Source organism: Protopterus annectens, chromosome 1.part1 (genome assembly GCF_019279795.1).
Source record: "Protopterus annectens isolate FY-2018-M chromosome 1.part1, PAN1.0, whole genome shotgun sequence".
NCBI lineage: Eukaryota > Metazoa > Chordata > Ceratodontiformes > Protopteridae > Protopterus > Protopterus annectens.
In genome coordinates this window covers 814993239-815017767 of record NC_056726.1, presented here as the reverse complement: position 1 = coordinate 815017767, position 24529 = coordinate 814993239, and the positions used below count along the sequence as shown (strand labels likewise).

Here is a 24529-nt window from a genome sequence, read left to right as displayed (position 1 = left end):
TTCTGCTCAAATAATAACGCAACTGCCTGTGAATATCCAAAGTATGCAAAATTTTCTCCCTTTATTTTGGGGGTTTGCATAAAAGTAGGCAAATGAATAGTTTGATTTAAGGCCACACTAGAAACCACTTTAGGCATAAAGGAAGGATTAGTACGCAAAGATACCCTATCCTTATGAAAAATCAGGAAAGGCTCCACTGCCATGAGGGCCTGTAATTCAGAAACCCTTCTTGCAGAGGTAATGGCCAACAAAAAAGCAGTTTTCCATGATAAATACTTTAACTCGGCAGTAGCTGCACGCTCAAAAGGTTGTAGAGTAAATTTTTCCAACACAAAATTGAGATCCCAAGCAGGAGTAGGAGCTCTACGTGGGGGTCTTGTATTCTTTGCCCCTCTAAGAAATTGCTTAAACCAAGGATGAGAGAATAAAGGAGGGTCACAATCATAGTGAGCAGAAATGGCTGCAGCATGGACCTTTATTGAGGAGAAAGACAAACCCTTGTCCAATAACTCAGTAAGATATTGAAGAGCAACACTTAAATCAGGTTTGGAGACATCAAAGTCCTTTCCTTTGCTCCAAATAAAAAATCTCCTCCATTTATCAGCGTAAACTTTCCTGGTGCTAGGCCTCCTGGCCTCCAAAATAACATTCAAAACTTGTTGTGGAAGCTGAGACCCTCCAGAGTCTAAAACAGAATATGCCAGGCTGTTAGATGCAGAGACTGAATCTTGACATTGAGGAAGTGACTGTCCTCTTCTGACAAAAGGTGCGGAATCAAAGGCAGAGGCCATGGAGGTTCTCGTACTAAACTCCTCAGTAGTGGGTACCAGTGTTGTCGAGGCCAATCCAGTGCTATCAAAATCATGGTTGGCTTGTCTTGTCTGGCCTTCAAAAGTACCTTGGGAAGAAGAGGCAGAGGTGGAAAGGCATATACATGCAGATTGTTCCAACTGAAAGATAGAGCGCCCACCTTCCAAGCTGTGTGATGAAACATTTTTGTGCAAAACTTTGGCAACTGGTAATTTAGTGGAGAAGCGAACAGATCTATGTCTGGAGTTCCCCATAACACTGTCAACTGTTGAAATACATGAGGATCCAATTTCCACTCGTGAGGATCCACTATTTGTCTGCTCAATACATCTGCTAAGGAGTTCTGTGCTCCTGGTAGAAACCTTGCCTGAAGATTGAGGTGTAGATTGAGAGCAGTTTCCCACAGAATCATCGCTTGCCTGCAAAGAGGGTAAGAATGGGTTCCCCCCTGCTTGTTGATGTACCACATCACAGTAGTGTTGTCTGTTTGAACCAACACCTGCCCTGGACGAAGTAAATCTTTGAAAGCCATCAATGCAAACTGGACTGCTAACATTTCCTTCAAGTTGATATGCAAATGTTGGAGTTTGACAGGCCACGTGTTTTGCACCCATTTTCCATTGAGGTGTGCTCCCCAAGCCTTGTCCAAGGCATCTGTCGTTAGAATCTGACTCGCCTCTGGCCGGGTCACAGAGAGTCCCTTGTTTAGGTGACATTCCGGAGCCCACCACAAACTCCTTCTGAATGCAAGGTATTATCTGAATGACAGTGTCTAGATCTTGGCAGTGCTGTGTCCACACATTTTTGAGATACCATTGAAGCTTCCTCATATGCAATTTGGCATTGGGAAGCACCAGAATACAAGATGCCATGAACCCCAAGGCTTGAAGGACTGTCCTTGCAGTCAGCCTGGACCGTAGAGACATTTGCTGGAAATAAAGAGAAAGGCTTCTTTGTTTGTCCGGGGTCAAAAAAGCCATCTGGGAAGCTGTATTCAGTCTCACACCCAGAAAGCACATGTCCTGAGAGGGTACTAGACTGGACTTTGTTTCGTTCACAGAATACCCTAGGCATCTTAACACTGCCATCACATACTGTAGATGATGAAGAAGTTCGTCCTTTTCTTGTGCAATAATCAGACAGTCGTCCAAATAAGGATAAATCTGTATTCCTCTTATTCTGAAAAATGCTATCACTGGAGCCAGAACCTTTGTGAACACTCTGGGCGCAGTAGATAAGCCAAAGGGCAATGCAGAGAACTGATAATGTAAATTTCCAGCCCGAAAACGCAGGTACCTCCTGCAACTGGGCCTGATAGGAACATGAAGATAAGCCTCTGAGATCCAGAGTAACCATCCAGTGATCTTTTCCCAACAGAGGTAAAAGCTGTTGTAAAGTCAGCATCTTGAACTTTGGAATGTCCAGGTAAGTGTTGAGGATAGATAAATCCAAAATTGGTCTCCACGTGTTTCCTTTCTTTGGAACTAGAAACAGGCGAGAATAAAATCCTAGGCCCACTTCTGACAGAGGAACTGGCTGTATAGCTCCTATTTGAAGAAGTAAAGAAATTTGTCTGTGAGCCTCTATCCTTTGCCGAGGAGGGATGTCTGGCATGCCTTTGAAAGGAGGCATGGTATGGAAATAGAACTTGTAACCTCGGTTTATAATGTCCAATACCCATTTGTCCTGGGTGACTAAATGCCAATTTTGCTTGAAAAGAGCCAACTTTCCTCCCAAAGGAGCTGCCAGGCAAGAGGAATCTGGCAGCTGAAAATGCAGGTCATTGGGCCTGTTTACGAAAGGACTGGCCCCTGCCCTCACCAGCAGATTGAGCAGGCGAACTCCATTGTCTCGGCCTGAAAGTACTCTGAGCTCTGCCCCTACCACGCCTAGATCTACCCCTAGACTGAGAATCAGAAGAAGGGTACGGCCACCCCTTAGTAGGCCAATTTCTACTAAACTTTGGAGGTTGTACCTGCAAAAATCTTTAACAGTCTGCATAGACTTAGCCTTGTTTTCCATTTTCTTTAAGACTGACTCCACAGGAGGACCAAACAAAACTTCAGACTGCAAAGGGCATCCAGAATTCTAGACTTAACATGCTCAGACAAATTCTGATCCTTAAGCCAGGCGTGCCTACGAATAACTGAACCAGTGGCAGCCACCCTAGAAGAAGCCTGTAAAGCATCAAAACCACATTGCAAAGAGTGCTTACCCACCTGTTCAGAAACATGCACTAAATCCTGCAATTCTTTACACTCTATGCCCTCTGCCAAAGCATCCACTTTAGATCTTAGCTGAGAAAGGAGGAAATTCTGATACTTCAACATATGAAACTGGCAGTTCAAAGCTCTCATTGCTAAAGTAGAAGAGGTATACACCTTCTTACCCCATCTATCCAAAGCTCTAGCTTCCTTATCCAGAGGAATCGGATTCTTAACAACAGAGGCTCTAACACCCTTAGGCCCCTAACTAATAGTTTCTGGGTCCGCCCTAGGACTCTTATACAGATATTTATGAGCCTCAGGCACCCTGTAATACCTGTCCGGTTTAACTGGGGCAGGAGGCACAGAATCTGGATTAAGGGAAGCTTCCGAGAAAACATCTGAAACAACATCCAAAACCGGAGGTATAGCTAAGGGTCTATGGTGTGGTAAAAACAAGAACTCCCTAAGCCTCTTCCGGGAATCAGAGTAATCCTGTCCCTCCCACTTAAAATGCTCCCTCATGGAATGCAGAGTTTCTGAAAATGAAAAATCCTCTGGAGGAGAAGCAGAAGGAGTGGAATCCTCTGCATCAGAATCAGAATAAGGAGGGAAATCTTGAATGTCCTCAGTAGAAGACTCTGAATCATCTGAGGCCTGCTCCAAACTTTCCAACTCTGGCTCCATCCTGGGCCTCTTATCAGGAGGGGACATAGAACCTCTAATTAAAGTAATCAAATCCTCTGCCATTTTAAGCATGTGCTTTTTAGGCACAGACCCTGAAGAACCAGAACTGACACCAGAGGAAGGCAAAACAGACCTGCCCTTAGAAGGAGCCTTAGAAACAGTAGCAGAAGGCCTAACCACCTTAGGCATAGAAGGGAGAGTAGTAACCTGAGAGGCCCCTTCAGCCTGGCCTGCCTCCTGAGAGGCCACATCTTGTAAAATCAAAGTTTCCCCCTGGGACTCAACAGAAACTTCAGCCGGATCCACCTGTTCAGCTGTTGCTTCTAAGGTCCGCGTCCAAACGGACGAATCATCCTGCCTAGGCTTTAAAGATTTGTCTTTGCGCTTCTTAGTAGAAGCAGGCGTCGGAACATCCGATGGCATATTATAATTACACCTCTTGCCAAAGACTAACCTAGCGCAATCTAACCTCCGTTTTATAGTGCGCTTATTAAACCTAGCACAAAACCGACACCAGACAACGTCGTGCTCCGGTCCCAAACAAGGAATACAAAGCGAGTGGTAATCCCTATGCGGTATCTGTTTCCCACAAGAAATACAATTATTCACTTTTTCTGACATCCGGTAAGTAACGGAGGCAAGAAAAAACAAAAATATTCCCCAACGGGGTACTTAGCCCAACTTGGTATCGGTCTGAAACTCCGAAAACGAAAAATTTCAGAACGCCAAACAGCACTTGCAACTCTGATTCTGCATCGGACCATGCAGCAAAAAAGACTGAGGATATGACGTCGGTCAAGCGCCTTTATACCCTGACGCTCTGATGTCAGATCTAGGCGCCCATGACCGACGTCAGCCTAATACTTTGGTATTCGGGCCGACCGAGGACAGCGGACTACCCATAAGTAAGGACTGCAGCAATGTGAGATGAAGAACATCAAAGAATGAAACCAAGTATCATCTCTGGAATGAAAACAAACTGGAGATCAACTAACTAAAATACACAAATGGCCAAATGAAACTGCTAGTAACTATTAAAAAAATCCCATCTGTTAAAGGTGAAATGTTTCTTTTCCAATCTGATCTGACAAGCTGGTCTACTTCAAAACATCGAAAGACCACTTATTCGAATCCCAAATCATCAATAGGACAATATCAAAACCACATATCTGTGAACTGTTAAACCATCAAAAAAGTACAGTTTTGTACCTACCATAAATGTAGATGTTCGAAGATCCACATTGCTGCAGTCCTTACACTTGGGTAGTCCGCTGTCCTCGGTCGGCCCGAATATCAAAGTATAAGGCTGACGTCGGTCAAGGCGCATTTGACTGACATCAGGACGTCAGGGTACAAATGCGCATGACCGACGTCATATCCTCAGTCTTTTCTAGCCCCAGATGTCAGAAGACCCTAAAAATAAAGGTCAAAACCAAAAGACAGCAAACAAACAACCAACCACCCTTGCACTAATTATATGTACAAAATATACAATATACACAATATTTACAACCCAACCCACACAACCACCTCTAACTAGAGAGGGAAGGAGGGAGAATTGGACTGCAGCAATGTGGATCTTGAACATCTACATTTATGGTAGGTACAAAACTGTACTATGTTCTTCATCTCACATTGCTGCAGTCCTTACACTTGGGTAGAATCCCAAAGCAGAGGTAAGGGAGGATGGCCAAACTATAAGGAAGCAGGAGCTGCCAAAATGCCCTGCAAAACAGCAGTGGCAAACCAGCCCTGGATTTAGAGTAAAGTGGTAGGTGATAATGCCTAGAGAAAGTATGCACTGAACTCCAAGTAGCTGCCTCCAAAATATCCTTGGTTGCCACCCCTCAAAAAGCTGTCAAGTGGCAGTAGCCCTAGTGGAATGAGGCCTAATCCCAGCTGGAATCTCCTTGCTATGATGGGAATAACAGAAAGCAATGCAAAACCCAATCCACTTAGAAATAGTTTGTTTTGACACAGGCTTGCCCTGAGAACTCAAAGCAAAAGAAACAAATAACTGCTGAGACTGCCTGAACCCTTTAGTTCTGTCCAAATAATATCGCAACTGCCTGTGCACATCTAAAGTGTGCAAAATCTTTTCCCCTTTATTTTGGGGATTTGCATAAAAAGTAGGCAAATGAATAGTTTGGTTTAAAGCCACACTAGAAACCACTTTAGGCATAAAGGAAGGATTAGTACGTAAAGATACCCTATCCTTATGGAAAATTAAGAAAGGCTCAACCGCCATAAGGGCCTGCAATTCAGAAACCCTTCTTGCAGAGGTAATGGCCAACAAAAAGCAGTCTTCCATGATAAATATTTCAACTCAGTAGTAGCTGCAGGCTCAAAAGGTTGTAGAGTGAGTTTCTCCAACACAAAATTGAGATCCCAAGCCGGAGTAGGAGCTCTACGTGGGGGTCTTATATTCTTTGCCCCTCTAAGAAATTGCTTGAACAAAGGATGAGAAAACAATGGTGGGTCACAGTCATAGTGAGCTGAAATTGCTGCAGCATGAACCTTAATAGAAGAGAAGGACAAACCTTTGTCCAGTAACTCAGTAAGATATTGAAGAGCCACACTTAAATTAGGCTCAGAAACATCAAAATCCTTTGCTGCACTACAAAATAAAAATCTCTTCCATTTATCTGCATACACTTTCCTTGTACTAGGCCTTCTAGCTTCCAAAATCACATTCAAAACTTGTTGTGGAAGTTGAGACCCTCTATGGTTCAAAACAGAATATGCCAGGCTGTTAGGTGAAGAGAGTGAAGTTTGACATTGAGCAAATGACTGTCCTCCTGGGACAACAGGTGTGGAATCGAAGGCAAAGGCCATGGAGGCTTCCGTACCAGACTTCTCCGTAATGGGTACCAGTGCTGTCGAGGCCAATCTGGAGCTATTAAAATCATCCTTGGCTTGTCCTGTCTGACCTTTAGAAGTACCTTTGGGAGGAGAGGCAGAGGTGGAAAGGCATACACATGAAGATTGCTCCAATTGAAAGAAAGAGCATCCACTTTCCAAGCTGTGGGATGAAACCTTTTCGTGCAAAACTTTGGCAGCTGATGGTTTAGTGGAGAAGCGAACAGATCTATGTCTGGAGTTCCCCATGACACTGTCAATTTCTGAAATACATGAGGATCCAATTTCCACTCGTGGGGATCCATAATTCGTCTGCTCAACACATCTGCTAAGGAGTTCTGTGCTCCCAGCAGAAACCTTGCCTGAAGATTGAGCTGTAAACAGAGCAGTCTCCCACAAAATCATTGCTTGCCTGCATAGAGGATAAGAATGTGTTCCCCCTTGCTTGTTGATGTACCACATGACAGTTGTGTTGTCTGTTAGAATCAACACCTGCCCTGGAAGAAGTAAATCCTTGAAAGCTATTAATGCAAACTGGACTGCTAACATCTCCTTCAAGTTGATATGTAGATGTTGTAGTCTGGCAGGCCACTTGTCTTGTATCCACTTTCCATTTAGATGAGCTCCCAAGCTTTGTCTGAGGCATCTGTCGTTAAAATCTGACTCGCCTCTGGCCGGGTCACAGAGAGTCCCTTGTTTAGGTGACATTCCTGAGCCCACCACAAAAATTCCTTTTGAATGCAAGGTATTATTTGAATGACAGTGTCCAGATCCTGGCAGTGCTGTGTCCATACATTTTTGAGATACCATTGCAGCTTCCTCATATGCAGTTTGGCATTGGGAAGCACCAGAATACAAGATGCCATGAACCCTAAGGCTTGAAGGACTGTCCTTGCAGTCAGCCCGGACTGATGAGATAGTTGATGGAAGTAAAGGGAAAGATTCTTTTGTTTGTCCGGGGTCAAAAAGGCCATCTGGGATGCTGTATTCAGTCTTAACACCCAGAAAGCACATGTCCTGAGAGGGTACTAGACTGGACTTTATTTCGTTCACAGAATACCCCAGGCATCTTAGCACTGCTATCACATATTCCAAATGATGAAGAAGCTCGTCCCTTCCTTGAGCCAGAATCAGGCAATCGTCCAAATAAGGATAGATCTGTATTCCTTTTAGCCTGAAGAAAGCTATCACTGGAGCCAGAACTTTCGTGAACACTCTGGGCGCAGTAGATAAGCCAAAGGGCAATGCAGAGAACTGATAGTGAGAAGTCCCAGCTCGAAAACGCAGATACTTCCTGCAACTTAGTCTGATAGGAACATGAAGGTAAGCCTCCTTGAGATCCAAAGTTACCATCCAATGATCTTTGCCCAGCAGAGGTAAAAGCTGTTGTAACGTCAACATTTTGAACTTGGGAATGTCCAGATAAGTGTTGAGGATAGATAAATCCAAAATTGGTCTCCACGTGTTCCCCTTCTTTGGTACTAGGAACAGGCGAGAATAAAATCCTAGGCCCACTTCTGGCATAGGGACCGGCTATTTGGAGTAACAGAGAAATTTGCTTGTGAGCCTCTATTCTTTGTTGAGGAGGAACGTCTGGCATGCCTTTGAAAGGAGGCAAGGTATGGAAATAAAACCTGCAACCGTGGTGTATGATATCCAATACCCATCTGTCTTTGGTAATTAAACTCCAATTTTCTTTGAAAAGTGCCAACCTTCCTCCCAAAGGTGCTGCCAGACGAGAAGGCTCTGGCAGCTGAAAAGGTAGGTCATTGGGTCTGTTTACGAAAGGACTGACCCCTGCCCTCACCCGAAGACTGTGCAGGAGAACTCCCTGTTCTAGGCCTGAAAGAGCCCTGAGCTCTGCCCCTACCACGTCTAGATCTACCCCTAGACTGGGAATCATAAGAAGGATACGTCTACCCCTTAGTAGGCCAATTTCTACTAAACTTTGGAGGCTGAACCTGCAAAAATCTTTAACAGTCTGCATAGACTTAGCCTTGTCTTCCATTTTCTTTAAAACTGCCTCAACAGGAGAACCAAACAACACATCAGATTGTAAAGGAGCATCTAAAATCCTTGTTTTAACATGGTCAGATAAATTTTGATCCCTCAGCCAGGCGTGCCTGAAGAACTGACCCAGTGGCAGCCACCCTAGATGAGGCCTGTACAGCATCAAAACCACATTGCAAAGAATGCTTACCCACCTGTTCAGAAACATGTACTAAATCTTGTAACTCTTTACAATCAATACCTTCCGCCAGAGCATCAACCTTAGACTTCAATTGTGAAAGGAGATAGTTTTGGTATTTCAACATGTGAAACTGGCAATTCAAAGCCCTCATAGCTAGAGTGGAAGAAGTATAAACTTTCTTTCCCCATCTATCCAAGGCCCTGGCCTCTTTATCTGCAGGAACCGGATTCTTGACAACAGAAGCCTTAACACCTTTAGGCCCCTGGCTAACAGTTTCTGGGTCTGCCCTAGGACTCTTAAAAGATACTTATGAGCTTCAGGCACCCTGTAATACCTATCCGGTTTAACAGGAGCAGGAGGCAAAGAATCAGGATTAAGAGAAGCCTCTGTAAAACATCTTCCACTACATCCAAAACAGGAGGTATAGCCAAAGGCCTATGCTGGGGTAAAACAAAAATTCCCTAAGCCTTTTCCTGGAATCAGAGAAGTCCTGACCTTCCCACTTAAAATGCTCCCTCATGGAATGAAGAGTTTCTGAAAAAGAAAAATCCTCAGGAGGAGAAGCAGAAGGGGTAGAATCATCCACATCAGAATCAGAATACGGAGAGTACTCCTGCAAGTCTTCAGCCGAAGACTCTGAAACATCCGAAGCCTGCTCAAAACTCCCTAGCTCAGGCTCCACCCTAGGTCTCATCAGGAGGGGGCAAAGAACCCCTAATCAAAGTAATCAAATCTTCTGCCATTTTAAGCATATGCTTCTTGGGCACAGTTCCTGAAGAACTAGGGGTGACACCAACTGAAGCTAAACCTGGCCTGCCTCTGGGAGAAGCCTTGGAAACAGAAGGAGAGGGCCTAACCACCCTAGGCAGGGAGGGGAGTATAGTAACCTGAGAAGCCCCATCACCCTGACCTGCCTCCTGAGAGGCCACATCCTGCAATAACAAAGTCTCTCCCTGGGATCCCAAAGAAACCTCCGTGGAACCACCGCTCCACCGACACCTCTAAAGAACCGGCGTCCGCACGGACGGTTCTTCTAGCCTAGGCTTAACTGCTTTGTCCTTGCGCTTCGAAGAAGCGGGCGTCGGAGCATCCGACGGCATTTTATAATTGCACCGCTTCCCGAAGACTAACCTAGCATAATCTAATCTTCTCTTTATAGTGCGCTTATTGAATCTAGCACAAGAGCGACACCCAACAACATCGTGCTCAGGCCCTAAACAAGGAATACACAAAGTATGATAGTCTCTATGCGGTATCTGTTTCCCACAAGAAATACAATTATTCACTTTTTCTGACATCCGGTAAACCACTGAGGCAAGAAAAAACTAAAATATTCCCCAACGGGGTACTTAACCAACTTTGACTCTGTCTGAAACTCCGAAATCGAAAAATTTCAGAACGCCAACCGGCACTTGCAATACTGCTTCTGCATCGGACCATGCGGCAAAAAAGACTGAGGATATGACGTCGGTCATGCGCATTTGTACCCTGACGTCATGATGTCAGTCAAATGTGCCTTGACCGACGTCAGCCTTATACTTTGATATTCGGGCCGACCGAGGACAGCGGACTACCCAAGTGTAAGGACTGCAGCAATGTGAGATGAAGAACATCGTTCACCAGGAAAGGAACCACTTGGCTATCAGGACAAAATACACATAAAGCAAGTAAAATCCACCACAAAGTCAGGGGCTACACCCCCACACCCCCCCCCAACTAAATATACCAACTCCATAAACAGTGCGACTCCTTTTACACAGGAAAAACAGAGAACATTAAAAGATAGGGTATATGAACATGTGAGAGATATAAAGAGACAAGACCCTAAAAGTGCCATTTGGAAACATATTTGTGAACAAGTTGGTCATGAGTTTGTATTCTCTGTAGTGCAGGCAATGCAGAGAGATCTGAGGGGAGGGCCATGGAAGAATAAATTAGTGTAAGGAACATGGATGGCAAATAACTCATGCCAATAGCACCCCCCCCCCTTGGTTTAAATGATACTTCATCTTTGTCCTGTTTTTTTTAAAAATGAAGGCACTGAGTAAAGAATGTAAAGAATATTTTAAGAAAAGGGGATAATTGTTTTTCCAACACTCATTGTTATATTAGGTGTAGCACTGTACAACTACACTGTATGTATACTTTACATAGGTTAAGTAATTTATTATAGAAACATGATCAAGTGTTTAACAGTTTAACAAATTGGTTACTTTAATTATTGGGTGTGGGTTAATTGTGAGAAGCTTATAAAAAGGCATTTTTTTTCTAGGTAAAAGACTGATGAAATCATGTTGATTAAGAGGGACTAATGAGCTTAGTGCATGTGTATTTACTGTTGAAAAAACTGAGTTTTACTTTTGAGTAGTAACATGTTTTTTTTTTTTTTTTTTTTTTTTTATGTGAGCTGACCCACGGAAGGACCTTACTTTTGACATCCTTCTGATTTGTGGGAATCCTATCGTTTTTCAAAGTAAGCATAAAAGATCAAGTCTATGAATTGCGAATGAGTCATTCTGCAGATCAAGCTTAAATTTCAGCATGTCAGTTCAAACATTTCTCCTAGGTGACTCCCAAAAACTAGGCACTTGTGACTCATTTGGTCTACCTGGATAGCAAATAATACGGCCCAGGCAGTTTACTCAAAAGCATTAATGTCTGCCTGTCTAGACATATCTGGGAGGAAGGATTTCACTTATATGTGTAAATACCTGCTTATGGCCTTAAAATGCTAGAAACTGTTCTGCTGGTACTTACTTGTCTTTTATGTTTGTTGTATATGAGGGGTTAAACCGTTGACAACCTCCTGAAAACGGGCCATAGGTTCAGCAGGACAAAGAAGTAAATAGGCATAGGTAAAAGAAAATACTCATCTTTACAGAGGGATGACAACTGGAATAGCAATACACCACTCTGAGCCCTTGAAAAGGGAACCTGAAGACATTAGGTCAGTCGGGACAGATTTTCAAAATTAAATACCTATTCTTGACATCATTGTATTTATTTATTCTATTTATTTAAGTTTGATGACCGAGGAAGTCCACTGGGCCAAGAAGTGCCCGTTTTCAGTGGAGGCCTGGGGAGAAAAACTCCATAATAATTGCAAGTTACATTTCACATGTTACAAAAGGACATGGATCATACAGCTAATTAAACATTTACAGATAAGCTCCATGATATTTGCAATTGGCTTGTCACAATGTTACAAAAATGAAGAGACAATTCAATACAGAAATTTCAACATTTACATGAAGTGAATATTTTTCTTATAAACTCAATTGTAGGTTTAACATTTCAAAATATATAGCTACTAGCCACTCGTAGAGTAGGGAAACATTATGCATGGAGAGGGTAATAGTATATTTGAGACTGGAGAGTATAGTACAATAAACATTAGAAAGAATATTAGTTTTTAGTAGGGGAGGGATTGTTTTGCATGGGATGAAGTAATAGTAGAGGTAGTTGGATGAGTCAGTGCAAGGTGAAATGGGGGTGGGGGGTTAAGTTGGAGTGTGGCAAGGGCATTCCCATTTGGAAGAAAGATGAGAGAGAGAAGCTGAGATTTGAAATTTATAAGGTTAGGTAGGTTGCGGAGGTGTGTGGGGAGAGAGTTCCACTGTTTAGCTAAGGGGTGGGACAACAGTAGATGGCCGGGTCATTGTGCAGGTTTGGGGACCTGAAGGAGATTTCGTTTTTTGGATGTGAGTGAGCAGTTGGGAATGTAAGGTTTTAAGGAAGTAGCGAGAGCTGGGCAGTTGGCAGTTTTAAAGATGAGCTTGTGGGCAATGGTGAGTTGTAGGTAACTGAGGTAGTTGGGTAGTTCAAACCAGTTGAGGGTGAGGAAGGAGTGGCAGTGGTGGGATGAGTTTTTTGAATTGGTTGCAAATTTGGAGATCTTGAGGTAACCAAGATGGAGACTAGTGAAAAGAGGGGCACCATACATAAGGGAGAGGAGTAGGAAGGTGGATGCAAGAGATTGACAGGTAGAGGGGTTTAGGAAGTGGTTGTGCCTGCAGAGGAGGCCTAACTTTTGGTGGATTTTCTTGATTGTGGAGTGGATGTGGGTGTCAAATTTTAATTCTTCATCAATAATGATGCCAACAAGCTTGGTGTTGGGAAAATGTTCAAGTAGAGTGTTGTTTTGGCTCTGTAGTGAATGTGGTTTTGTCAATGGAGATTTTGGTAGGGGAAAATAACATTAGCTTGCTTTTATTTGCATTTAGTGCCAGATGGTTAGACTGCATCCAGGCTTCTGTTTTGGAGAAGGCTAGTTGTTTTTTTGCTAGGAGCTCGGACAGGGAGAAGGGTGAGCAGATGATTGTTGAGTCATCTGCATATTGGATGACAGATGAGTCTGGGATGGATTGGTAAAAGTTGTTAATGAACAGGTTGAAGAGAAGAGGGCCAAGAACAGAACCTTGTTGGACACCTGTGGATGTGGAAAGGAAGGGGGAGGTTGAAGTTTTCCAAAGGAAAGTTTGTTGGCAGTTGGACAAGAAGCTTGAAAACCAGGCGATGGTGGTGAGAGAGAGGTGTAGGGTAAAGAGTTGGGATAGAAGTAGGGAATGTGAGAATGGCATCAAAGGCCTTTGACATATCTAGGAATAGTGTGGATACGAACTTGCCTGAGTTGCGTTCGAGGTTTATGGTTTAAAGAAAGGAAAGAAGGGCAGTTGTGGTGCTATGGCCAGGGCAGAAGCCGTGTTGGGTAGGGGAGAGGAGATTGTTTAATGTTAGGTGTGTCATGAGTTATACTTGTATTGTTTTCTCTAGTATTTTAGAAAGAAGGGAAAGGATGGCAAAAGGCCTGACAATGGTGGTATCAGTATTTCTGCCACCTTTGTGGAGGGGGATGATGTAAGCATGGCATCAGATAGAAAAGACGTATGACTCCTGTATGGATCTACTGATAAGAATAGAGATGGGATAGGCAATGAAGTCTGCAGATTGCTTGAGGAAGGTGGGTGGAAGGTTGTCTGTTTCATTGCGACAGGGTTTAAGTTTGAGAAGTCTTTTACAGTGCTTGTGGGGATGGGATTGAGGCAGAAGGATGTGGAAGAAGGTTGACGACTGGGGTGGTGGTGGTGGAGGAGGGGGGGGTGGGAAGGAGGCTGATAGTTTAGCTATGCAGTCTATGAAGAATGAGTTGAACTGGCGGGCTGTTTCAAGGTTGGAGAGGTTGAGGTCTGGGCAGGGGTTTTCTTTGTTGCCAGGATGCATGGATGAGACAGAGTCCCAGAATTTTTGGGGATTTGTTGAGTGCAAGGACTGGAGTTTGGAGTAGTGGGATTTGCGGTCTTTAATTATTAGGTTTTTTTGTGGAGTTTCCTAGTTGCTTATAGTCTAGGAGGGTGTCAGGGTTTTTATGTTTTTGATATTGTTTCCATTTTTTGTTGCTTTGGTGCAAGGCTTGTTTAGTATCTTGTGATAACCATGGACAGGGATTGGTTTTGATGCGTTTGGTTCAGGGGTGGGGGGGCTCGTTGATCGAGAAGGGTTAGGAATGAGTGGTTAAAGTAGGAAACGGCATCATCTAGAAGAAGGGTTTTTAGAGGTGACCAGCCAGTATGCTTTAAGCATTCGGAGAAAGTTAGAGGGTTGAAAGAGGGGAGGTTACGGGTTTGGATGTAGTGGTATTGTTTATGCAGTGGAGATGGGAGACGGTCGGAGAAGGATGGTAAGTGATCGCTGAGAGGATCAGGTAATGTTCCGGCTTTGGTGATCAGGTTTGGGTGAGTAGTTAGGATCCAGTCAAGGATGGCACCAGAGTAAAAATCAAGTGCATCAAAATCTTGAGCAAATAAACAAGGAGATAATAAACTAAAATAAACAGCTTACCTTCTTCAGAATAATATCAATGTACCCAGCAATAAGCTGGGCAATCTGCTCTCCTTCAGTTGTCTGCACAGAATAGTAGCCATCCTGATAATCACCAAAATCCTGCAAGGAAAAACAAAACACCCGCAGTTAATGTGGTGGAAAACAGTGGCACAATATAAACTTCCAAGTTGCAGAAAAATATTAAAGAAATACAACTGACAGCATTTCATAAAGGAAACACGCAAACAATAAAAAATAGTGAAAACAAAATAGTACAGTTGTGTACACTTACCATAAATGTAGATGTTCGGATGTATTCACTGTTGCAGTCATCACACTTGGGTTATCTGCCTGCAGGTAGCCCTCAGTGGGCATGAATACCAGAGTCTTAGGATTTTTCCGTCGGATGCTGTCGCTTCTTCCATGACATCAGGTCGTCAAGGGTATAAAACAGGCAGCAGACGCCATTAAATCAGTTTTTCTTGCCCCAAATGTCAGGAGCCCCCAAATGGGAAGCTAGTATATGGTGGGGAACACCACCAGTAAAAATTAAATACCAATGCCATTAGGAATGGCCATAGAGAGGAGAGGTAGAAAGAAAGAGAAAGCCAGGGGGCTAAAGGGAGGGAAACCAGGACTACAACAGTGAATACACTAACATCTACATTTATGAAAAGTGTAGACAACTGTACTATGTTCTCCGTGTTTCACTGCTGCAGACATCATACTTTGGTTGATTCCCAAAGCTGAGGAAGGGTGGAGGCAATCAAGAAGTGTTAGGGCTGGCTAGTAGGCCTTGCAAGACTGCTGTAGCAACTCCAGCTCTGGATTTAGAAAAGATTGCTAAGTGGCAATGCTTGGTGAAGGTGTGTACAGAACTCCAGGTTGCAGCTTCCAGAATTGTCCCTGGTAAAGACTCCCCTGGGAAATGCTGTAGAGGTGGAAGTAGCTCTAGTGGAATGTGGTCTGATCCCCTGTGGGGTAGGTTTTCCATGGTGCTTGTAGCAGAAATGTCCAACTGGAAATAGTTTGCTTTGAAATGGCCTTACCTTCTGCCCCCGTAGCAAAGATTTAGTCCTGCCGAGGTAGAACCTGAGCTGTCTGTTCACATCCAAGGAGTGCAGGATCCTTTCCCCTTTATTCTGATAGTTAGGAAAGAAGGTTGGCAAATGGATGGATTGGTTTAGAGCCACACTGGACACCACCTTAAGCATAAAGGATGGGTTAGTCCTGAGGGAAACCCTGTCAGCATGGAAAATAATGAAGGGTTCCACAGCCATTAGTGCCTGTAACTCAAACACTCTTCTTGCTGAAGTTATGGCTAAAAGCAAGGCTGTTTTCCAAGAGAGAAATTTTAACTCTGCAGAAGCTGCAGGTTCAAAAGGGGGAAGCATGAGCTTTTGCAGTACAAAGTTAAGGTCCCTGGCAGGGGTGGGTGCTCTTCTAGGGGGCCTTAAGTTGTTAGCCCCTCTCGGGAACTGTTTGATGAGAGGGTAAGAAAACAGAGGTGGCTCAGTATTATAATAAGCTGAGATGGCAGAGGCATGAATCTTAATGGGGGAGGACAGGCCTCTGTGGAGTAGTTCTGCTAGGTAATCAAGATTTTGGGTAAAAAGGGCAATGTTGTGTCCTTCCCTTGAAACTGATTCCAAGAACAATATCTTTTCCACTTTTCAGCATAGGATTTCCTAGTACTAGGCCTTCTGGCTTTAAGAATTACGTCCAGCACCTGTTTGCGGAGGGTTGCTGGTGGTGTGTTAAAGGTAAAAGCCTGACTGCAAGGTATAGGGATTGCAATTGTGGATGCAAAATCTGCCCCTCCTGCTGAGACATCAGGGTAGGAGTCTGGTGAAGGTGCCGTGGTGGCATTGTTGTCAGACATTGCAAGAGTGAGTACCAGTGCTGGCGTGGCCAGTCTGGGGCAATATGAACTGCCCTTGGCCCGTCCTGTTTCATCTTGAGTAGTACTTGTGAGAGGAGGGGCAGAGGGGAAAAGGCATAAATTGAGAGGTTTTCCCATTGAAAGGATAGGGCATCCACCTTCCAGGCCCTGCTGTGAGGGTTCCTGGTGCAGAATTTGCTCAACTGGTGGTTCTCGGTGGAGGCAAATAGGTCCACCTCCGGTGCCCCCCACCCCTGAATCAGAAGGTTGAAGGTGTTGGGCTCCAATTTGCACTCGTGTAGGTCTAGGAGATTTCTGCTTAAGTCATCTGCCAGTGAATTTTGTTTGCCTGGCAAGAATGGAGCTTGTAGATGCACTTGGTTGCTAAAGGCTGTGTTCCACAGGGCCATGGCTAACCTGCAGAGTGGGTAAGAATGGGTTCCCCCCTGCTTGTTTATTTACCACAACTGTGGTGTTGCCTTTTTTATAAGCAGTTGTCTTGGAAGGATTAGGTATTTGAAGGCTGTCGGAGCATTCTGTACAGCTAGCATCTCTTTTTGACTGATGCGCAGGCGAATCTGGGCTGGGCACCAGTGGCCCTGAAAGCATTTGCCTGCCATGTGTGCCCCCCATGCATAGTCTGATTTGTTGCCAGGGTTTGAGCGGCGAGGGGTTGAGTGAAAAGCAGTCCTTTGTTGTGGTTGCATGCTTCTGCCCACCAAAGGAACTCGGCCCTTAGACAAGGTATGATTGGAATAATTATTTCCAGGTCTTGTGAATGCTGGCACCAAAGACTTCGAGCACCACTGAAGTTTCCTCATATGCAGTCTTGCATATGGAATTAGCAGAATACATGAAGCCATGAACCCTAGGGCTTGCAGTATTTTTCTTGCAATTAGCTGGGTTCTGGTGGCCATTTGTTTGAAGTTTGTCAAATAGACCTGCTTTTCTGAAGTGAGAAATGCCATCTGGGAAGTTGTGTCCAAACTTGCTCCCAGGAATACAATCTTTTGACTGGGCACCAGTTGTGATATCTTTTTGTTGATGTTGTAAGCCCAATGACATGAGAAGGCTTTTTACAAATGCTACGTGCTGAAATAGCAATTCCTGTCTGTCTGAATCAGGCAGTCGTCTAAGTATGGGAAAATCTGGATATTTCTCTGCCTTCAGCATGCAATGACTGGAGCCAGGCACTTTGTTTTTTTTTTCAATAATAAATCTTTATTATTTTTAACTTCTTCATACAGATTTAAACAGAAGAGAGAAAAAAACAGAAATTATTTCTACACACTAACAGACATTAAAATACAATATTTACATAAATGCTTTCACCATTTGAGTAAGATATCCACACAGTTCCCATCTAAATATATTTCCATACAATTTTTACGGTTGTTCTAAAAGTATTACTTTCTGGTTTAAAGTAATAGTGAGATATCCTGATTTCACTAGTTTACACTAATATAATGTTAAAAATTTGTTCCCAGATCTTTAGGTTATTTGGACATTTATTTTGGTTAATGGCTGGAGCCAGGCACTTTGTGAATACTCTGGGCACAGCAGATAAGCCAAAGGGAAGTGCAGAGAACTGGTAGTGAACAGAGCCTGCCAAGAAGTGTAGATATTTTCTGCATGACTCCCTTATGAGGATGTGCAGATAAGCTTCGTTTAAGTGTAGAGTGACTAACCAGGCATCCTTGGCTAGCATAGGGAGAAGCTGTTGCAGGGTAAGCATCTTGAATTTTGGGACCTCCAGAAAGGTGTTGAGAGTTGATAGATCCAGGATTGGGCGCCAAGAGCCCTCTTTTCTGGGCACCAGGAAAAGTCTGGAGTAGAAACCCTACCCCCTTTGTTCTACCGGAACAGGATGAATAGCTCTGATATTGAGCAGGGAAAGTACTTGCTTTTGAGCCTCTGCCCACTGGTTTGGAGGAAGGTCTGGAAACCCGCTTGGGGTTGGCAGTGTACAGAAGTAGAATCTGTACCCCTGGGACACAATGTTTAGGACTCATCTGTCCTGAGTAATGGAAATCCAGTTTTTTAGATGAAGGGCAAGTTTTCCGCCTAGGGGCACAAATAATTGGGCATGGCTGGGAAGGATAAATGAAAAGTCATTGTGAACTCTTTCCATAAGGGGGCGGCTTACCACTCCCTGTCTTTGAGGTGGGGGCATCTCCATTGTTTAGATTTCTGCATAGCCTGAGACTGTAGTCTGAGTGGCCTGCTTCCCCTGGGTTTGGTTCGAGTAGGCCTGGAAGGGGCTGGAAAAGACCAATTTTTAAAAAGACAATGCCTACTGAATCCAGGTGGTTGCACTTGCAAGAATTCTTTAACAGTTTGCATACTTGTAGCTTTTTTTCCATCTTTTTAAGAATTTCTACTTTGGTGCAAAATAAACAGTCCTTATTTAAAGGAACTTCTAGTAATTTGGATTTGACATGATATGGCAAGGTTTGTTCCTTAAGCCAAGCATTCCTTCTCAGTACAGACCCAGTAACTGCAGCTCTGCAAGATGCTTCTAGGGCATCAATACCACACTGCAAAGTATGCTTACTAACTTGGTTTGCAGAAAGGATTAGCTCTTGTAAATCTTTATTTTCTGCACAATCTGGAAGTAACACCATTTTTTGATTAATTAGTTCCATAATTTGCTGCTGGTACTTCAACATGTGAAACTGGCAATTCAATGCCCTGATGGCAAGTGTTGCAGAGGTATATACCTTTTTACCCAATCTGTCTAAAGCTCTGGAATGCCTGTCTGAAGACGTAGGATTTTTGGCTGTAGTAGCCTTAACACCTTCAGGTCCCTGGAAATGCTCTCGAGCCACAGTAGGATTGTTGGAGAAAAGTGTGGGAATCAGGTACTCTGTAGTACTGGCTAGGTTTCCCAGGGGCTGGGGGTAAAGTATCTGGAGTAAAACTGAACTCCATAAACACATCATCTACAACATACAGGACAAGGGGTATAGCTAGAAGCCTGTGGTGAGGCAATTCTAAAAATTCTCTGAGTCTCTTTTTGGACTGAGGGTAGTCTTGGCATTCCCAGTGAAAATGCTCTCAAACTAAGCAAGATTTCACCAAAAGAAAAATCCTCTGGAGGGGAAGCAGAATGAATGGATTCCTCTGCATCTGAATCCTCATAGGTTGATAAGGGCATGTCCTGATAATCAGAAGGGTCAGAGTCATCGGACTCTTGGTCTGTAGAATCAGAATGAAACAATTCTTTGTCTCTTAGCAGGGGAAGGTTGGCTTCCCCTAATTAGGGTAATAAGGTCTTCAGCCATTCTAAGCATTTGTTTTTGTAGCATAAGAGCTTGAGCATGCGCTTTGGTCATCGGTTTTCTAGGTGTAGTGCGTACTCTGAGCCTCAGAAACCTGGTAGTTTTATCTAAAAACGAAGTCATTGGTTTAATTAGAACATCGGCAGGTCGGACTACACCCTCAGAAGCCGGTGCTTGCACAGCGGCTCTAGACTCATCCAAGGTAGAGACATTCACAGGTTCCATAGTCGAAGAGGCATCTCGTGGCATACCAGATACTGCAATAGGGAATACACTCTAATACATTTACTGTAAGTATACTCAATTGTACTATGTTCATGTTTCACTGTTGTAGTCCTAACTTGTGGGATGATTCCCAAAAACTAATAGGAAGTGAGGATGGAAGATTATGGAGAGACAAAGATGCCCTGCAAGATGGCAAAGCAAATCCTGCTCTCGACTTGGAGAAGGCAGAAAGATGGTAATGTCTGATAAAGGTATGCAGTGAAGACCAAGATGCTGCTTCCAAAATGTCTTTAATGGGCACCCCTTTGAAGAAAAGTAGTAGAGGTAGCAGTAGCCCTAGTGGAGCAAGTCTTCACAGCATCAGAGGGTTTCTTAACATGACAGCTGTAACAAAAGGAGATACAGTGACAGATCCATTTTGAGACTGTTTAGAAATTGACTTCCCCCTCAGAGCTACTGGTAAAGGCCACAAACAGTTGGTTTGATTTCCTGATAGTTTTGGTACCAAGTAGTAACGGAGTTGCCTACAGACATCCAAGGAATGGAGTATCTTTTCCTACTTGTTTTGGGGATTGGGGAAGAAAGGCAAACGTAAAGCTTGATTTAATGAGGTCTGTTACCACCTTGGGCATAAGAGAGGGGTTTGTCCTGAGTGAGACTCTGCCTGGATGGAAAATGAAGGGTTCTACACATGAGGGCCTGAAACTCAAACTCTTCTGGCTGAGGTGATAGCTAGTAAGAGGGCAGTCTTCCAGGTCAAAAATTTTAACTCTGAGGAAGTAGCAGCACGAAGCATGAAAGAGTAAGTTTTTTCCAACACAAAAAGTACAGTTGTGTACCTACCATAAATGCGGATGTTAGAGTGTATTCACTGTTGCAGTCATTACACTTGGGTTATCCTGCTGGCAGGCGACCCGCAGTCGGCCCGAGTTCCAAAGTCTTGTTCTGGCGTCGGTTGTTGTCGCTTCTTCCCTGACATCAGTGCGCCAAGGGTATACAAGATGCAGCCGACACCATTTTCTTCAGGGTTTCTTGCCCTAGATGTCAGGCGCCCCCAAATAGGTAGGCAATACATATTGCTAATAAAGACATACAGCAAAATATAAACAATACCTTCAGCTACAAGCAAATACACCACAAAGGTTGTATGGGAGAGTAAGGTATAGAAAAGTCCAGGCAAAGAAAGTCGGGATGGAGAGTGGGTAACCTGGACTGCAACAGTGAATACACTCGAACATCTACATTTATGGTAGGTACACAAAGTACAGTTTTGTACCTACCATAAATGTAGATGTTAGAGTGTTCACACTGCTGCAGTCATCACTCTTGGGTTATCCTGCTGTCAGGCGGTCCCCGCGGTCGGCCCGAGTTTCAAAGTCTTGGTCCAGCATCGGTTACTGTCACTTCTACCCTGACGTCAGTCCGCCAGGGGTATACAAGATGCATCCGACGCCATTTTCTTCAGTTTTTCTTGCCCCCGATGTCAGGTGCCCCCAATAGGTAGGCAAAACATACATATAAAAATAAAACAAAACCTTCAGTCACAAGCAAATACACCATAGAGGTTGTATAGGATAGAAAGGAATAGATAAGTCCAGCTAGTTCAGATGGGGATGGAGGGAGGGTAACCTGGACTGCAGCAGTGTGAACACTCGAACATCTACATTTATGGTAGGTACAAAACTGTACTATGTTCATAGTGTTACACTGCTGCAGTCATCACTCTTGGGTAGAATCCCAAAGCTAAGGTTGGGTGGTGGAACTAAACAGGGTTTGGAGAGGCTAGTAGGCTCTGAAGCACTGCAGTGGCAAAGCCAGCTCTTGTTTTAGAGTATAGAGGTAAGTGATGGTGCTTGGTGAAAGTGTGCACTGAACTCCAAATGGCAGCCTCCAAAATATCCTTGGTTGGTACCCCTCTGAGGAAGGCTGTTGATGTTGCTGTAGCCCTGGTGGAATGGGGCCTGATGTTACCAAGCATAGATTTCCCATGGTATGTGTAGCAGAAATGGATACAATGTCCTATCCATTTTGAAATGGTCTGTTTTCTGATAGCTTTTCCTTGAGATCCTGCAGCATAGGATACAAAGAGCTGGTCATATTTTCTGAAAGCCTTAGTTTTATCCAAGTAGTAACGTAATTGCCTGTGAATGTCCAAAGAGTGTAGGAGCCTTTCCCCTTTGTTCTGGGGGTTTGGATAAAAAGGTGGGCAAATGAATGGTTTGGTTTAGGGCCACACTGGATAACACCTTTGGCATAAAGGAAGGGTTAAGTTCATACAGAGACTCTGTCTTGATGAAAAATGATGAAAGGCTCCACTGCCATTAGGGCCTGTAGTTCTGAGTCTCTTCGTGCTGAAGTTATTGCTAGCAGCAGGGCAGTTTTCTGTGATAGGAACTGTAGATCAGCAGTGAAAGCTGGTTCAAAGGGCGGAAGTGTTAGCTTTTCCAGAACAAAGTTGAGATCCCAAGTTGGTGTTGGTGCTCTCCGGGGCAGTCTTATGTTCTTAGCCCCTCTGAGGAACTGTCTTAGTAATGGATGTGAAAATATAGGCGGATCCGTGTTGTATTGAGCTGAAATAGCTGAAGCGTGGATCTTAATAGATGAGAAGGAAAGTCCTTTGTGCAACATCTCAGTTAAATATTGAAGAATCTGAGGAATATTTCGGACAAGGGGATTTTGGCCTTCAGCCTGGTCCCAGGCGAAGAATCTTTTCCATTTGTCTGAATAGACTTTCCTGGTGCTGGGCCTCCTGGCCTCCAGAATGACGTCCATCACAACTTTAGAGAGAAGTGTTGACTGGTTATTTGGGCAATTTGCCATGCAGCCAGATTTAAAGTCTTGAGCTGGCTGTGTAGAATCTGATTGTTTTGCTGAGTGAGCAGGTGAGGAATTGTAGGCAAAATCCATGGCGGGACTTGAGCCATGTTCCTTAGTATTGGATACCAGTGTTGGCGTGGCCAGTCTGGAGCAATGAGCATCATTTGTGGCCTCTCTAATCTGGCTTTCAGCAGCACCTTTGCCAGAAGAGTCAGTGGAGGAAAGGCATACACTGTCAATGTTTTCCAACTGAATGAGACGGCATCCACTTTCCAAGCTAGTCTATGGTATGTCCTTGTGCAGAAATTCCGTAGTTGGTAGTTTTGGGATCTATGTCTGGGCTCCCCCATTTTTGAGTTGTCATTGCGAATACTTGCGGATCTAGTTTCCACTCGTGAGGATCTGTGATGTTTCTGCTTAGAACGTCTGCCAGTGTGTTTTTCTTTCCTGGCAGGAATTGAGCTTGTAGTTGAACTTGGTAGGTGAGTGCTGTGTCCCACAAGGTCATTGCTTGTCTGCATAGGGGGTAGGAGTGTGTGCCCCCTTGCTTTTTATGTACCACATCACTGTGGTGTTGTCCGTCTTTATTAGGAGTTGTCCTGGATGTAGGGGGTCCTTGAAAGCTGTTAGGGCATTTTGTACAGCTAGCATCTCTTTTTGATTAATATGTAGATGCCTTTGGTTTGCAGGCCATTTGCCCTGAATACACTGTCCTGCCATGTGTGCTCCCCAGGCATAATCCGATGCATATGTTGTTATAGTTTGCCTGGCTGTGGGTAAGATGAAAGGCTGACCCTTGTTGAGGTGACATGCTTGAGCCCACCATAGAAACTCCTGTTGAAGGCATTGAATGAGTGGGATTATTGTTTCCAAGCTGTGGCTGTGTCGAGACCATACGCTTTTCAGATACCATTGTAATTTCCTCATATGCAGTTTTGCAAATGGTATTAGTAGTATGCAAGATGCCATGAATCCAAAGGCCTGCAGAATTTTTCTTGCAGGGAGATGGGCCTTTGTTGCCATCATTTTGAAGTATCGAGTCAGCTGTCTTTGCTTGTCTGGCATGAGGTAAGCCTTCTGGGCCGTTGTATTTAAGCTGGCACCCAGGAATATTATGTCTTGTGAGGGCACTAGTTTTGACTCCTTTTTGTTTACTGTGTACCCTAGGCAACTTAGAAGTTTTTTGACAAACGCCAGATGCTTTAATAGAATGTCCTTGCTTTCTGCTTGAATAAGGCAGTCGTCCAGGTATGGATATATTTGAATCCCTCTGTCTGCAGTATGCAATTACTGGTGCCAGGCATTTTGTGAAGACCCTGGGTGCAGTAGATAAGCCAAAGGGCAGTGCAGAGAATTGGTAATAGGTTGAAACTGCAATAAATTGGAAGTATCTTCTGCAATTTTGTCTGATAGGGACATGCAGGTATGCCTCCTTGAGGTCCAACGTTACTAGCCAAGACTTCTTGCCCAGCATGGGAAGAAGTTGCTGTAGTGTTAGCATCTTGAATTTGGATACTTCCAGGTATGTGTTTAGAATTGAGAGGTCCAGAATGGGTCTCCAGGCTTTGTCCTTTTGGGGAACTAGAAACAGCCTTGAGTAAAATCCTCGTCCTTGCTCCTGTGTAGGAACTTGCTGAATGGCTCATGTCCAAGAGAGCTGAAATTTCCTTTTGAGCCTCTGCCCATTGATTTGGTGGCAGGTTTGGCATTCCTTTTATCCTTGGTGAAGTGTGAAAGTGGAATCTGTATCCTT

At 44.0% G+C, this 24529-nt stretch overlaps 1 protein-coding gene across 1 annotated transcript in view; it reads right to left on the bottom strand.

Moving 5' to 3' along the window:
- The window catches only part of TLN1 (talin 1), a 3443760-nt gene that overhangs the window by 2025452 nt on the left and 1393779 nt on the right, over window positions 1–24529 (bottom strand). The window contains exon 13 of the mRNA XM_044078439.1: window positions 14590–14691. Coding sequence (XP_043934374.1) covers window positions 14590–14691 — 102 coding nt within the window. The remainder of the gene's footprint in view (window positions 1–14589; window positions 14692–24529) is intronic.